Below are 17461 nucleotides of genomic sequence, written 5' to 3'. Positions count from 1 at the left end.
ATAAACCACTTTTCATCAATATGAATGATATGGCTCATATCCTTGAACATGACACACCTCAATATCCTATCAAACACTAATTTACCAATGACAAAGTGCAACCTAATGATTTTATGCTCTTGACTCAATGTTGGATGTATTGAGTTTGTATGAGACTAAATAAGACCTTCTTTTACCTATCTATGACATGTTGATGGTGCATGTCCTATTGCCTTGCCTAATCTCTTCAATGTTGTTCTCTTTGACATATCAAGTGCCATGATAGCCTCAATTGGACAAGGTATTCTTTCTTTTCCCTTCTTTCCTCTTATTTACTCCTCACATTAATAGACACATTGCCTTGCCTATGGTTTTTAGCTGCTGTCCAGATTTTGTTGATACATCTCCTTGACACATTGAACATGGCAGAAACTTCATTCATCTTACCGTGTTCTGATTTATTGTTTTTGCAGCTCTCAAACAGAAGGCACACAATTCTATGCCTCTCATCGTCTGTCAAATTTGGTTTCTTCATTGTAACAATAGTTTTGGATTGTGTAATTTCAGATTTTGGTTTACTCTTTTTGAGTTGTGTAAAATGTTTGGGGTGCAATTTGGTTTATGTTTTGAGAAATGTACTGGCAATCTGTTTGATGTAAGCTTATTGCCTACTTGTAACCTAAATTTTGTGATGGGATGTAATTTGGTGGGAAATTTGAAGTTTTATGTGAAATTTTTTCCCCCTCTTTTTGTAAAAATCCGGGAAGAGTGTACTTGCTCTCCATTTTTTTATACATTTCCTACTTCCAATGCAAATTGGTGTGAAGTTTAATTCTTCCCCACTTGTTTGAAGTTTAATCTTTGGTTATTGGCCGTAATCTTTGGTTATTGGTCGTAATCGTAGATTAAGTTTGTTAATTCATTCTATAAGTCGAGAGGCACGGAATCGGATTAGACTAAGCATGTGTAGTAGGACGACCTAGTCATAAACGAGAGTTTCTCTAGGACTCGGTCTATGGTTGGCATTAATATCGTAAGGTGGGTGTCTTTAAGCCTAAACATTTATCGTAAAATCAACTTCCTAACTTGACATGAGCATTTACATAATTAGCATGTGTGACCCGACCTCCCTAGACATTTTCTTTGTTATTGTTTTATCATCACATCAAACCAAACCAATCAATCAATCGTTAACCTACCGAGATAAAAGTTCAATCCATAACAACTAATTAACAACTCCCGTCTCTCTGTGGTTCGACCCCTACATACTACATTCATTTGTAGTGTCTATGGTATAAATATTATCTTCGAATAGGTAGGGGTGAGCAAATTTAGGTCCGGACCGGAAAAATGGACCAGACCGGACCATTTGGTCTGGACCAAATCCGGACCGAATTATTTTGGTCTGGTCCTCGGTCCTCATTTTTTCAAGGTTTGGTCTTCGGTCCGGTCCGGTCCAAGAGCGGTTAATTTAGGTCCGGATCGAATGAACCAAATTTCATATTTTTAATGACGCAACATTAAAATATTATGAATCAAATTAATATTTTATCTTCAAAAGACATTATAAATTAGTATTGTCAATGATTTTCATAAAAAGAGTCTTCTAATTATTTAAATGCATTTTATTTACCGGAACTAAAATGCAATTATCGTATACGAAATGGTGAAAAAGCTAATTTTAGGTCCATTTCGGTCCAAGACCGGACCGGACCAAATATTTCGGGTTTGGTCCAGTCCAAGACCGAAAGTTTTAGGTCCGGTCTTCGGTCCACTAAATTTTTATTTTCGGTCTTAGGTCCGGTCCGGTTTGGTCTGGTTCGGTTCGATCTTCGACCGATTCTCAGCCCTATGAATAGGTGTGCGATAGCCTATCAAGTGTAGAGGGGAAAATATTATTAAATGAGTTTGTGACAGAAAATGGAGAGAATTTGGCCTAACACAAATTGGCTAAGTTTTAATCAATATCTTATTTTCTAATGTAAGGTTTTGTTAGGAAAAGAAAAAAAAATGAGTTTTCATAAGTGATTAAGTGGAGAAAAAGAAGCATACATCGGATGTATTACCTCTGATTTTAGTTGTTTTTGAGCATTTTTGTATTTTTTTCCTGAGCTTATTACCTCAAACTTTATTTGTTTTTGAGCATATGTGTATTTTTTCTGAGTTTATTAAAGTTTAAAAGTTAGATTTTAATTTTTTTCCGTCAAAACTCAAATTTAAGTAAGTTTGTATGTAATATTTTTGAGTTTTATTGTAATTTTTTTGTGTTTAATATTTTAGTGAATGAACTCAAAAACTTTATAATAAGACTCGTAATTTTTAAAACAAAGCTCAAAAACTTTATTATAATGCTCAGAAAGTAAAAAACTTGTGGTAGTACATCGGATGTATAATCCACTTACTTGATTAAGTGTGCTTATGAAGGTTTAGTAACGCTTTAATTGATGAATAATTGACTTTGTGGGGTTAATATGGACAAAAAGATATTCCTCTCCTTTTTGCCAAGGGATGACAATTTGTTGGAAAAATTGGGTCAATTTTGATCATCTTGGACTAGCCAAGCATTGAAGGTGGGAGAGGATCCATAGGTCTATAACTCTATATTAAACCAATTTTATAAGCTAAATTCATGTTGACCCAAGTTAATATTTTTATAAGTAGGTCTCAAGACTCACAACTCACAATAGTTTACAAGCAAAAATCTTCTTTAAAGTACAAGTAACTCCGTAGCTTGTATAAGCAAATTAGGTTTTTACGTTCTTCCATTATGCTTTAATAGGTAACCAGGTTGAGGGACTTGGTTGCTTTCACAAGCTAGTTCCTTTTGTGGCTCTTATCTTATGGAACTAATTTGAGAATGACTTTGATTTATGGATTCCGACTAGTAAAAGTAAGCAACAAGAGCCATATTGATGCTAAAGTGCTTAATGCTTATGAGCTAGAGTGGCTTGCCTTTCAATTAAAACTCCGGTGGCTGGCATAGATGTTGTGAGACTTGCCCACCGTTACTGTGAAAAAGAGCCGGCAAAATACACAGCAGGGTGGGCATCGGATCAGCTAGTGCAAAGTACTCCGTATATGATTGTGATATCCCAATGGAAAAAAGGCTAGGGCAGTACGAGTTTAGGAAGAAGAAACAGAAGCATGCCAAAGTTTACCCATTGTCATCTACAGTATTACTTCTAGTGTACTCCGTATTATATGAAATTCCAATCTTGCTGTATTTATTTCAAAAATGAAACGAGAACATGTCAACAATGTAGCGATAAAATGCATAAACTATAAGAAAGCCTTAATCTGTTGATCCCAAAATGAATTGGATTCAATTGAAGTAGTTCAACACGTATAATCGAGAAAAGAAAGAAAGAAAAAACGGAAAATACAGAAAGCTAAACAATGTATTGGAGAAACCATTTCTGAAGAATAACAATATAGTGAGTTGAAAAGAGTCGCCATAATTCCTCAGTAGTAGGCTTTGCGAGGGTTGCCCTGCAACGACAGTCCAACAATATCAGCAAATAAACCAACAAAATTGAGATTTAAGCCAAGGGAAGTTACTACTTTGAAAGACAAGGAGAGAGTATGATGCAGTACCAAAGGGTTAGGTCGATGACGATATCCGAGCATCATACGCTTTTTATATTGCTCATATATGTCATCATCGGGAGTCACTTCCCCGGGTTGCTGTGCACCAACCCCGAGATTGTCCTTCTTCACATTGCCTGCCGATATTGGATCTGCTATGCCTTTCCTCGAGCTCCCTAACCCCTCACCTAAATCATCAAAGCAATGTATATTAGTACATAGTTATTCACATCAACCCCAGGCCCCAATGCCACAAGGGATCCCGCAAATGGCGGGGCATGGGAAGGATTGGATGTATGAAGCCGGTAATGTGTTCAAAAACAAAAAGAGGTGGTTTCTGAATGACCCATAATGAAATTGGGGCGACAATTTCATCCTACAACGCCTATTTTAAGGCAGATCAGACCTGACCTCCCTAGCTCTGCAAATTCTGGCCCAGTTTTCATTCTTGTTTTTTTTAACAATCAAATCAAGGTCTTTTTAACCATTGGCTCGGATACCATGTCAGAAGACCATCTGAACCAAAAACTTGAGCCAATGGTTGAAGCCCAATAATCGATTTGTATACCTTAATAGCAACCAATTTAGTAAGTTATTTTCCTTTATTTCATCGTGATTCATAAATTCATAATTAAAGAATAACAAGTATTTGACTCCATTGAAAATGAAATCTACATCACCTAGTTATTAAGTATAAAAAAAAGGGGGCATGGCAATTGAAAATCAATTGCTTCTAACTTCTAAATATTTCCCTAGTAGTGTCCTCATGCAATTGAAAAGGTTAACCAATGAACTACACCTCCGACTGAAGAAGATAAGCTACATATGACTTCTGTAGATAAATGGCCCAGCCTTTTAGAATTAAATGGCTTGAGTCATCTTCACAAAACACAATTATTTTCAAAATAACACTATTAGATGGCAAAGGTGATGAGTTGTATACGGTCAGCCTTTAACCTAAAATTCACATAAGACACAAGACTACAAAGGTTCACATCCTACCTCAAGGACAATAGAAAACATACCTTCTCTCCAACCCATTTTCGACAAAAGCTTATGACCAACATTATCAGCTTGTATCTTTGCCTTGTCAGCTGCTTCTTTGGCAGCTTTCTGTGCAGCCGCATCATTACATTTAGCCATAAAACTTTCAAGCTCTTCCAACGGTATATAGTCTCCCATGTGATGACCTCGCTTTTCAGAACCTGTCACATCATTAAAAAACCTCATTGACCATGCTTTCAATTCACAAAAATGGCTTGATCTCATGGCTAGAACATAAACATTGTATCATGCGTAATTCATTCCTAAACGATATTGTTAGTATATAGATCTCAAGTGAAGTTCAAGTTGATTGGAAGATGATTTAGGAGAGAAAGGCAGATGTGAACCTTGAAGGGAAGCTGGTGGAGGCATCTCATCATGTGATTGCTTAGGGGCTCTCCTCCTCTCTTCCGCTGCTGCTTTCTTTGCGTAATACTCCATCATAGTTATAGGATCTGCCTCAGACACCAGCGAACCAGCTTCACCTAAAAAAATCCCACACAATAATAGTGAACAAAAGTAGCAACACATAAATGATATACATCAGGTATTCATTATTTAATACATACAAAATACAGTACATTATTCAACACAAGTGTACAAGGGACAAGAAATACGCGAACAAAGAATTTTTCAAATTTTGAAAAGGGTCAATAAGATAAATATGGCTCAGTTGAATAACAACATTAGTGACAACTTCCAAGGCTGTGAATTAACAATAGGATCATAATTTGCTTAGATTGGTTTCATAATGTGAAGTCAACATCACTACATGTTAGTTAATCCAGAAAATAATGGAAACCTTCAACAATACAGAAATGAACGAATAAAAATCACAAGTATTCTCACCACTTCTTGATCTTGCAGATAAGGTATCATGTGAACTGGCCCCATTGGCTTCAAATAGAGCAGACGCAGGTGTGTGGTAATTCAACTGTGGGTTATTCAACCTCCTTGAAACACTACTAGCAGACTCACTCTTATCACCTGCACAGCCATTTTTCAGTAAATGAATTCAAGGTAAACACATTAAACAGTATTTAGAAACCGATTACTAGGTGGCACAGAACCATTCCTACAATTGGAGACTTAAAACAGTAAAGATCATTTTGAGAGAAATGAATTACGGAACTTCCAGTTATTGTGGATGAACAGTGGAGAGGATAACTAAATGGATTATGCAATCACCCTCAAATTCTTAGAAGTACAAATGTCAACATATCATTATTAAGATATTTGCAATTTAAGTAATCAGATTTTCAAGTTTATAGTTCCACTAAAACTTGATGGCAAAATATCTATACTTCCAGCTCCCTCAGTAATTACCACATGGGAAATCATTCCCATTTGACAGGTTCAATTTCAAGTTGGAACCCAACAAGAATGAAAATCTATAAAATAAAATTACTCTTAAGTTCCATTATTATTATTATCTATGAATGCGAACATAAACTTTAAATGTTTTATTAAAATAAATAACAAAACAGAGTCACAAGCTCTCAAGATATCTGTAACTAAGCATAAGATCGAGGGCTCCAATCAAGCTCAGCTTACGACACTCTGAGGCAAAATCAGAAAGCGCGTACAGGCATAATTCTTTCTAACATAAGTAATACAAGCATGAGTGACAACTAACACGGACAAGAACAGCTAGTAACGAGTCATAAATGTATTTATCCCTGTCATCAACATATAAACATCTAGGATTTGCAGCTATACTCCTAGTAGAAATTGAATTTGTTACAAAATCAGACGGGCAATAAACATCACATGATTCTCAGACAAGCAACCCTTCTAGTCATGAAAGTATGAAACCACCAAGTTTTTGGACATGTACAAATAACCAAATTAAGCACTGGATTAGGAAAACTAAGGGAAGAAACTTATTGAAATGTAAAGCCCTAGGAAAGACCTAAAAAGAGTGACTAATGAAAATATGTGATTGAGTTGGTATTTTGTCTCTCTCTCTCCCGCCTTTTTCCATTTATTATATGTTTATTTTCATTCATTTGCTTCTTCCTTCATAGCTACAATGCTTTCCAATAATTTCTTGTGAGAATTCATGTAAGTACTTAGCACACTTATATGGAAGTATGAGACAAAGGACTTGTTGATATAATTCGTTGAACTGTATAAGCGAAGTTAATAAAACAGCCAGAAACTAACCGACACCTCCAGTGTATCTGTCTTTTGTCTGTGCCAGGGCCTTTTCTTCTTCTTGAAAACGATACTCATAATACTTGTACTCATTACAGTCAGGATCAAACAAGAATCTGTAGAGTTCAGGGAACAAATTCAGAAAAAACAGGTTAATACAGTCAGGATCAAACAAGAATCTGTAGAGTTCAAACTTATTATGCAGCCAAATGGCTTTAGAAATTTGAACAATCAAAACCCCAAACAGATTAATATATGACTTGCAAGATTCACTAATGAGAAAGATTGCATCATGATCCAGAACAAATGGAAGTGTCTAAGCACTTGGTGAAACAATCATTGAACATGATGCAAAGATCATCATTCCATCATAGACAGCAGATAAGTCTGACATTTATCTCCAATCCTACATGGGATACCTCCATCATAAGAGTACATAGGTAATACACACGGTAACAACAATGACAAATGACACTTATATATGTCTGCAAGCTAAACTAAGTAGAAATGAGCTAAAATCAACAAACGGCAGCAATTTTCACTTTAGTTACCTATCGGACATAAAAACGTAGAGAGTCATCTAAACCAAAGACATTGTTAAACACAATGAAGTCTGGAAAACAACATAAATAAATAAAGGTGTGTTTTTCACATATGTACAAAACAACAGAGAAAAAAAAACACTATCAAACAGTCTGGAAATCGATTGAAAGTTAGTGAAGTACACTTCATGTCACTTAAATGGAACTCAAACCCCATGTCACAAAAGTGTAATTAGTGAAAGTGGGATCAGCAAAATAATGAAGCTCAAGCCCGAGGGCACAAAAGTGACAATTGTCTCAGCTTCGGCGCTTCAAATATAATAAGCCAAGAATATCATTAACTACTGGAGTTAACTATCGTACTGTTAGTGGTGGGTGAAGTTAGCATTGGAAACCAGTCAATGCCCACGAATTTTTAAAAAAAAAAAACATTCCATGACATGAGAGATACTGGCCACAGTGCAAAGGATTAAATACATACCTGAAAGGAGTATCTCCAGGATTCTTCTGGCGAGTAATATCTTCAATATGCCTTCCATTTTTGGCTGCAAAACTTGCCAGTCTATCCGCAGCTTTCTTCACTGCAGGATCACTTGGGGAAGGAGGTGCTGCATGTCACTTAAATAACTGATTAAGACCAAGTGCATGAACAACGCAATGCAAATGACTCTTGTAGCAGGCGTGCCACAAATTTCCATATTGTTCAATGAACATCTCTTCCCCTATTGTTAAAAGGGGGTAGAAATGTAAGCTGCAAATCAGACAAGAATTTCAAAGATACATGGTCCTACTTATTTGTAAAGTACAAAAAAAAGTGAAGGTTATCAACTGGATGTCCCAAAAACAAGGCAAAATGGCAAACAAAAATGATAATAAAATGATAAAGAGCACAAATGCCACAAGCTATGTTACTATGAGTTGGGTACGAGTGCCAGACACGGGTACATATGCAAGTGTTGGGTTCGGCATGACTAAAATTTTAAGACACGAGGACCCTATCCTAAAATGAGCATATGGTATGGGTGCGGGGAGCCGGGGACACGTCAACATTGCAAAAATACACTCTTAACTTTGAAATATTCCAAAAACGTTTAGTATAATGGAAAGAAGTTTGCCAAATAAGACTTAAAATCATTAGATATACGACTAAATGCTTTGTAAGACTCGCCGTGCGAGCCTCATTAATTCAGCTCTCCTGAGAGAAGTGTTGGACTAATATGTGTTGGGTACGGAATCCATACCCATATCCATGTTGTGTCGTGTCGACACAGGCACGGACTGAAGTGAAAAGTCAAAGTAAGTAGGCCACAAGTGAACAAAACTATGATATATGACTAGAATACCCATCTCCCTTCTCTCATTTCTAGCCAACTCACTCAAACCAAAAGATGGTTGATTTTAAACCTAAAACTAACGCTGTGCAGGAAGGACTCATGAATCATGATGATGGCCGAAACAATCTCCCAAACCAGCAATTAAACAAATGCCATGTTTGGGAAAAAAAAAAAAGATCTAGGAGTCTAGTAGAAATATAACAAATCTGAAAATGTGACTGAAACGCCCAGTTAGACTGTCAGCTAGTAGCTACGTTGGTTACCTTCACTGGAAGGTGGGGCTGTAAGTTGCAACATACTTCAAAGTGACAACTTAAGTTTCAAATTTTAATCAGGAGAACAGCTCCCCCATAAAAAAAAATTCACAACTGTTAGTCAAACATGGTTATTAAAAAGGGCAAAACAAAAAATAGTTTCGTGACATAGTAAGCCAAAAGCAGCTGTGAAACGTTTGCAGAATGCCCATACAAAACTAAGGTGAAAATAGAACAAAGAAAAGTATGTAACAATTAAAAAGATTCAAAGGCAAAAACAAACAGCAAACAGAATAAATAGGTAGGCATGTAATGGCAACATAACACCGCCGAAAGGGCATCCAAGCTCCCTTTCACGAGTTTTTTTAGCACGTACTCAGCAAGTGAAAGAGGGACTGCATTTCAATGAAAGTAAGGTATTGACGCAAACAAACATTACCAACATCAACTTTTCTTGATGGCAACTCAGAAATTTCTGGTTGACCCAATCTCTGTCGTTTTGCAGAAACTCTATCTGGTGCATTTCCAATGCCTGTGTCAATATCATCATCTTCTTCACCTAATTTTACAGCAGGTGTCACAAGCTTTGATTTCTGCTTCAAGCTGAATGCAAGCTTGCTGCCTGAAGCAGCTATGGCAGTTTTCTGCATGCCCTTGTGCTTATTTTCTGTTCCAGTTTTGACGCTGGAGTGAGTAGGAGTAGAGCTTTTTATTACATCTGTTTTCTTGCTAGAATCCTCAGCTGTAGCAGCCTTCTCCGTTTCTTGCTGAAGCTGTTTAAATCGCTCCATAAATGAGCCATCATTAACAAATAAGCTAGGAGGCACTCCTTTATCCATGTGAATATCTTGCTTAATAGGCTGGTCAGAGGACTTCAACTGTTCGACAAGATCTTTCAAGCTATTCAGACATACGAAACACTCAAGGAGGCAATTTCAAATACTAGACCATCATGTTTCTTAGCTACAAAGTATGTAACATGCAACCAAAAAGCAAAAAGGAATTCTCTTGGTACCCTTGCAGTAGTAATTTTTGGTGCCCACGTCACCAGCCAGTGTCTAATTGTAGGCTTCAATATTGAATTGATACAGCTAGAAACTGAACTTATCCAAAATAACACGCGCGTAGGCTCAAGGCGCACTAAGGCACCAGCCAAAAAGCCTCGGGTGCCTTAGGTGTGCCTTTTACATAAGATGTCGCGGGCAAGTTGCGCTACTATGTGATTTCCATTTTTTTCTTCTAATTCTATTATTATGTCCTTCCATGGCCCAATGATCCCTAGTCCCTACAGTTCGCTTCTTTACAGTTTAGCCCTCTTAAAAATCCCAAAAGGGGTATTTTTGGACAAAACATTAAATCCAAAATTCATTTTTTTTCTTTTGTAAAACAGTGTGCATGTGGACATGTGGTGCACGCCTTTGCCTCACTCCTAATTGTCAAGGGCTCTTATCGCCTCAGCTTGCCAAGCACTTCTTTAAAACTAAGAGCATGGCTGGAAACTAAGCTCAAAATAGGACTAATAGCTACAAAGGCTACCGATCGCCATCTAGTCCACTTTTATAAAATTCATAGTCATACTCTAAACCCGTAAGTAGACCTCTCTCACTAGCACTGGTACTTAGGGTATATTGTGTCTTAACCCAGTAAGTAGACCCGTAAAGAACAAACACTAAAGTATACCGTCAACGTAGGGTGCAACCTTGCAGGATGGAAATTGAAAAGCACAAGGAAACAAATTTGGGTTTTTGAAGAAATTAGTTGGAGAAGAATGCTTAAAGCTTGCATTCAATTAAAAGAAAAATGCTGAACACCCACATTTTCAATTGGGATTAGTAAAACTATAGCATTCCCTGATACCATAATCCAATGGTGGAACGGAAAGTAAACTAAAAGTAACATATGAATGGTAGGCCGCTCCAACCTACCCTGATAAATCAGAGACGGAGAAATTTCCCTAACAGAACATGAAATCTAATCTCATGTTCATAGAAAAAAATGTTGTAAAACCACTTAACAAAAATTTTCACAACCTTAAAATCAAGGGCAAATCAATGACGCATGAGGTAAGCCAATAATTATTGTGTAATACTATCTTAAAGTGTGAGACGGACCTTTTATATATAAAAACACTCATTTTTTTATAAGAAATGAGTGTTGTGTTTTTGTATATAAAAGGACGGTCTCACTCTATAAGACTGTCTTATTCTATAATTTGTGCAAGGTAAAATAATGTCCTTAACCGGCGAGTCTTGCACAGAGACCGTCTCATATAAGCTTTTTGGACGGACAACTCGGAGAATTAAACTGCCCAATATCCATTAACGTCTCATTCAACTGATCAATTGTTCGTGTGCAATAAAAACCATTACGAGTGCAAAAATTAGAAAACCCTAAACGAAACAAATCCCCAATTGAAAATAATAATCGAAACATGACTATTGATTAAAATACAATCTAATATCATCAGCCATAAAAGGTCAATTATACAAGATAAATTCCAATTGAAGAACATCTTAATAAGTCGAATAGCAAATAAATCAATAGATTGATTAATTCCCAAAATAAGTAGAAATTAGGGTTGGGAAATTGAAGAATGATGAAGATGATCAAGGATTGTAATTGTGCTACATCGATTTATACATACCTGGAGGAACAAAGATTCGCGGGGGGAAATTGATCAGCTTTGGATGAGAGAACAAAAATAATAGCCAAGTTTTTTTTATGAAGGTCGGACCTTCGAATGTATTGGTACCTATTTATTCAACACCTTCCTCAAATTTTCCAGATTTTCTTATATTTTGTTTTTTTTTTTTTTTTTTTTATATTCTATATGGTAGCTCTTAATTTTTCGACTTTCTACATGGTACCCAATATTTTTTTAAACATACATGGTACCCCTAATTGTTGTCATTATCATTAAGTATACCCCTAAACTTTATTGTTCGTCAATTAAACTTAATTTTAGGCGTTAAGTGATTACTTGGATGTGTAACCAAACATGTCATTTATTATCCCATGACATAAGGACTCTATTATGCTAAATATCGATCTCGATCCTAATATTTATTGATATATATGGCTAAAAAAAATTCGACGAAAAATTTGTTGATTCCCTGCCAAATTATCACGTCTAAAGATGGATATTAAGTCTAATAGAGTCCTTATGTCATGGGAATGATAAATGACAAGCTTGGTTACGCTTCTAAGTAATCACTTAACGCCTAAAACTAAGTTTAATTGACGGAAAATAAAATTTAGGGGTACACTTAGTGATAATGACAACAATTAGGGGTACCATGTATGTTTTAAAAAGTGTAGGGGTACCATGTAGAAAGTCGAAAAATTGAAGGGTATCATGTAGAATATCCCTTTTTTTTTCGGTTTTACATATTACCGGTCTTTTTACTATTTTCACCTAATGTCTTGTCACTCTTCGAAACATACGTGATACCTTAAATTTTACCAAAATTCAAAAACTATCGAAGTACAAAGCGTCTCATTATAGACAGGGATATCCGTCTATAGTTATAGACGGGCCAAATATCCACTCACTTTAAACAAAACGGGTCAAATATCACCAGTACCATTTCCATGTGATAAACTACCTATTGTAGCTTAGGAAATGGCATTGGTGACATTTGGCGTTAAGCAAAACGGGCTAAATATCATCAGTTAAGGCACAAACAGTTAAGGCACAAGAGGATTCTGAAATTAAGAGGAATGAACGAGAAGAGGCTTGGCATCGAAGGTGTGTTCCTGTTTGATCTAGGCGGTTTGAAGCTACAAGAATTGAGGACAATTCCTTTTCAAGGGGGAGGGGATGATATGAAAATGATGTAGGAAGTTGTCGTAATGAACAGTCCCCGTGTTTGTTCAGTTGAATGCCCAGAAGAAGCAGTAGATCACGCAGTTACTTGGCGCCCAAGAAAGTGGTGTCGAGACTTCTTTCCTAAAAGAAGTCATATCTTAGTAAATTAGTTTTATTATTTAGAAGTAATATTATTTCCAAATAATCTATATCTATCTATATTATTAAAGGAAGCTTTTTTCGAGCGATTATAGAGTCTCCAACAATTTCAAAACACTTAAACAAAAAAAAAATGTTAATTCCAAAATTCTATCCATCGGTTGATGTTTTGCGTCGGTTAGGAATCTAAAGTCATTATTACTTCTATTAGTTTCACCTTTCTTAGAATTCTTATTATTATGAATAACTATAATTAATTGTGTATAAAATGCTATACCATCATGATCTTTCACGTCAACAGCTAGCGTTGGTTATTTGTTGTTTTTTCTACGTTTTTTTTGTTATCCTTCTTCCTTTAGTTAACTTACGATTACGATTATTATTTTAAAGAAATGTGTGTTGGATTTCTCTTAGCTTGGTGCGTGCTTCTTAATTTTGTTATGGTTGCTAAAGCATCACAAAGTTGTATATATTTTATTGTTTTTGCAGGTACAATATATTCTTCCAACTTTGAATTCACTACTTTCAATCGTCAAATTTGTCATATCAACAGTATTTTTCATCAGGTATTATATTTGATATTTGTAGCCCATAGTTTACAATGTATTACAGTAATCATTATTAAGGAGTACTCCATAGTATTTATGAGACATTATATTATATACTGATATTATGTAGTACGGTAATAGTTTTACCCTATAAATTTACAGGAGCGTGCTTCCATCAAACTTACCCCATAGGCCATAACGTCAATAATAACAAATATCAAAGACTCTTTGGTTGAGTTTTACCAAACCAACCATGTAACACCCGCGAATTTCCCTTTTTGACATTTAAAATTTATTAAACCGTTTCATTACTTTATTTTATATTTTTGAATTATTCAATTTAACTAATTTTATGTCAAACACGATTTTTATAAACGCTTTATAAAAGCTCATTTTTATAAAAAATACGTATTATTAAATTATATTTTTAAGACATAATTTATATAAGAATTTATGTATACATATTTTTAGTCGGACGGTAATAATAAGTGACAGTAATAATAATAATCTCCGTCTTAATTTCCGTCTAGCATTAGACCGTCACATTTCCCTTGGTAAGACTAGAATTAATCTGAACCAATCCGATCCCGACAACGCGTACACACACTCACCTACCCTCTTACACTCTACCTTTAAATATCTCTTTTATATATTATTATTATTATATATTATTATTATATATTATATTATTATTGTTATTATATTTTATTATTGTTGTATTACCAGGACCCCACCCCCTCACTTCCTTCCTTTCTTCTTTTGCAAACAGCGAACAAAACAACAACAAAACACAACAACCTCACCAACAAACACAGAGGACCGTACCATCACCATTTTCGACCCATTCAAACCCAGATCCCTTCTCCATTTCTCAACCAAACTTCATAATTCTTACTCCATTATCTTCCTCTTTCCTTCCTCATTCTTTTAAGGTAAGAAAGTTTGAGTTTTGACTGAGTTTTTGAAACGGTCGTCTTAAAAGACAGCTTGGTTCTTATCCTAAACAACTCGTTTTCCTCCTTTTAGCTGAAGACTGAAGAAAGGCTCAAGCTTATGGACGTTCTTCGCTCTGAAATTCGAAGAGTTAAAGGTAACGGTGATAGGTTACTCGACAATGAGTCGATATTTCGCCCCTTTCTACTCTGTTTTTGCTTTTATTTATCGTAAAGCTCAAGTCTTTGTATGTTCCTCATGAATGGGGTTGATTTTGTGTTGTTAATGGTCTTTTAATGCGACTGTTTTCGTTGCTTGGACCCGTGATAAACTGGATTCGGATATGGGGGTGGATACCGCGTTCACTGCTCCCTTCTTGAACTTCTTGGACGACTTGTGTGTTGGTAATTTTTACTTTAAGTATGCTGTGTTTCCGTCTCACATTTGTTTTCAATTTCCGTCTTAAATTTGGATAAAAAGAGCTGCTGGAATTCTGTTTTGGCATCGTGTACGGACTGTTTTTGACACGTTATTCTCGAGCTTTAGTAGAACAAATCTAATGGTGGTTGTTCATGTTTTATTTGCACTTGCTTCCGTCTTAATTTTGAGTTGTATGGACTGTTTTTGGACTCGGTTTTGAAGTCGGGAAAGGACGGTGCTGGGACTTGTTCCACCGGGTCATGTGGCTGGATGTGGGTGACGGGCGGCTGTGAGTGGGGTAGGTCCGGGCCGTGGACTGGCGACGTGGTCGCGGCCTTGTGGTGTGAGTGTGACGGGGATGGAGTATGTAGCATACTCCTCGTCTTTGCGTTCCGTGGTGCACGTTTTGGTAATGTTTGATATTTGGGCTAGTGAATGCTATTAGTTTTGGGCCATACTTACACTATGGGTGTATGGATACACCATTGACCCGCTTTTTATTTTGTCACCCTTATTTCATTGGGCTATTTACATTCCATTCTTTGGGCTGTGGGTTAGGCCCCGATATTGGTTGCCCAAGTCCCCTCCTTGAGTCGTGTTGGGTAACTCGTTTGGCATCAAATTTATTTGCTTTAATATTTTAGTTTTCGTCTCGTGTTTATTATAACGAAGTTCGTTAAATATCGTTCTTTTATATATCTTCTCACATAAATTATAACCGTAGAATTCATTATTTAATTATTTCTTTATATATATAAAATGACGTGCTTTCACTACAATACGTGTCCAATTCAATTGTTTATGTTTTATAAGTAATAAATGGTATACTTTACATTTGAGTCATTATTATTCAATTCGTGTTTCGCCCCTTCATAAATGGTTTGTTTTAAATTATTCATTATCACTTGCTTATATTTTATTCAGCCGGCACGTTAAACTGTAAAGTGGAATATTTATTAATATAGTACAAGTATGAGATATTTATTATAAGTAGTTACTTGTAGTGAGTCGTACGCTAGATAATGTCTAGTATTGTTCGGTTGTGAGAGTCTTGGTTCTACCGGATACTAGGGGTGAGCCTGAGGCCCTCTAGTTGCGGTATGAACGTGGGGAGTGATGTTCCCATCTGTGCTTATGGTGATGCAGGTCATAAGTATGAATGTGACATTAATCATCCCGTCCCTGAGTCACGGTCCTATCAGATACTAGGGGTGAGCCATAGGCCCTCTAGTTGCGATAAGGTCGTCGGGATTGATGTTCCCATCCGTACTTATGGTGAGATGCAAGCCATAAGTATGAATGTGACATTAATAATCCCGTTCTATGTGCTTGTTTGTTGTGCTTGTTTGTTGCACTTGTTTGTTGTATTTGGCCATGTTTTAAAGGTAACCGCTGAGCCAGATACTTGTTTGTTGTGTCTCGGACATGTTTTAAAGGTAACCTCTTAGTCGGACACTTGTTTGTTGTATTTGGCCATGTTTTAAAGGTAACCGCTGAGCCAGATACTTGTTTGTTGTGTCTCAGACATGTTTTAAAGGTAACCTCTGAGTCGGACATTTGTTTGTTGTATTTGGCCATGTTTTAAAGGTAACCGCTGAGCCAGATACTTTAGAGGTCGTGCCTTGGACATGTTTTAAAGGTAACCGCTGAGCCAAGGTACTTAAGGACTTGTGTCCCGGACATGCTTTAAAGGTAGCCTCTGAGCCGGATGCTTTGCTTATTATGTGATGTTAGTAGACCTATTTCATGTATTGTATGTTGTTGGGTTTTCAAAGTTGGATGTATCATATGCCTTATCTATGATTGACAACGCCTGTTTTGAATGTCAGTCTCATGTCTGAGTGCTTGCATCAAATAGTTATATTCACGATGTTCTAATATGTTCTTGTTTATCTGTGTTTCGACATTTTGTGGCTGGGAGAACCTTGAGTTACTCCCCACTGACTGTGGCGTTCATGTTTACATGAATGACAGGTTGTGAAGATGCTTACGTGAGAAAGACGTGTGGGCTAGCGAGAACTAAACCCTTGGACCTTAGTTTGCTAGTTTAGAAGCCCTTTATTTGTTTATTCGTGGGATATCTTTTCCCCGCTTTCTAGACTTGGGTTGTAATAACCTAAGTTTGTCTATTGTTGTATTTGTTTCATTTCTTTTGGCACCCGCGTGTTAATCTTTAACTAGTGACTTAAAAGTTTTTAAAATCTCATAAATTTCCGCTTTAATTTAAATGTTATATTTTCCGCTTTATCGCGGGGTGTCACAGTTGGTATCAGAGCCTATGTTGCTCCCGACGCACACACGTGTACCCCAAATTTAAATGTGAACTTGACCTTGAATAATGAATGAGAGATGGGTAGACTTAAGGACCTAAGGTGGTAGTCTGTAGTGTGTTTGCTCTTTATTAGGTTCTAACATGTTTGTTGATTGCCATTTAATAATTGTTGTGCCCTTGGATCAATGACCGTAAGCCTACCAACGTGAAGATCAAGATTTGGTGCCTATTGCCAGAAATTGAATATTTGTTCAACTTTGAAGAATGCTTCTACGTCCTTGAAGATGCTTCTCATTCTTTGTGTATCTTGCCTTATTCTTTATCTCTTGGTGCTTATCCTTCTTCTAAACTCTCTTCCGTTTTACTTTGAAAGCTACTCTTGTACTCCTAACTTGTCCTTTGTTTCTTGCTTATCCTCCCTTAACG

The 17461-nt window shown here is 36.4% G+C and overlaps 1 protein-coding gene and 1 long non-coding RNA gene across 7 annotated transcripts in view; one reads left to right on the top strand and one right to left on the bottom strand.

Annotated features, from left to right (window-relative positions):
* Positions 1-3179: 3179 nt before the first annotated feature.
* LOC141647976 (SURP and G-patch domain-containing protein 1-like protein) overlaps positions 3180-17461 on the bottom strand; it is a 41806-nt gene continuing 27524 nt past the window's right edge. Inside the window, exons 1-9 of one of the 6 annotated variants that reach the window (XM_074456378.1) lie at positions 11540-11669; positions 9335-9773; positions 7789-7915; positions 6775-6881; positions 5458-5595; positions 4956-5093; positions 4590-4769; positions 3574-3752; positions 3180-3468 (exon numbers count right to left, since the gene is read on the bottom strand). In XM_074456378.1, the coding sequence (XP_074312479.1) occupies positions 3442-3468; positions 3574-3752; positions 4590-4769; positions 4956-5093; positions 5458-5595; positions 6775-6881; positions 7789-7915; positions 9335-9734 (1296 nt within the window). In that variant the 5' untranslated portion in view covers positions 9735-9773; positions 11540-11669 and the 3' untranslated portion in view covers positions 3180-3441. Of the gene's footprint in view, positions 3469-3573; positions 3753-4589; positions 4770-4955; positions 5094-5457; positions 5596-6774; positions 6882-7788; positions 7916-9334; positions 9796-11539; positions 11670-17461 lie in introns of those variants that run through there. The other 5 variants (XM_074456383.1, XM_074456382.1, XM_074456380.1 and 2 more) reach the window with 5 other exon arrangements.
* Positions 14168-16939, top strand: LOC141646267 (uncharacterized). Its single transcript, XR_012545473.1, has 3 exons — positions 14168-14342; positions 14437-14500; positions 16738-16939. It is a non-coding gene; the product is annotated as an uncharacterized LOC141646267 (long non-coding RNA).

Source organism: Silene latifolia, chromosome 3 (genome assembly GCF_048544455.1).
Source record: "Silene latifolia isolate original U9 population chromosome 3, ASM4854445v1, whole genome shotgun sequence".
NCBI lineage: Eukaryota > Viridiplantae > Streptophyta > Magnoliopsida > Caryophyllales > Caryophyllaceae > Silene > Silene latifolia.
The sequence above is the reverse complement of the archived record's forward strand: the minus strand, read 5'-3'. Positions and strand labels throughout refer to the sequence as shown.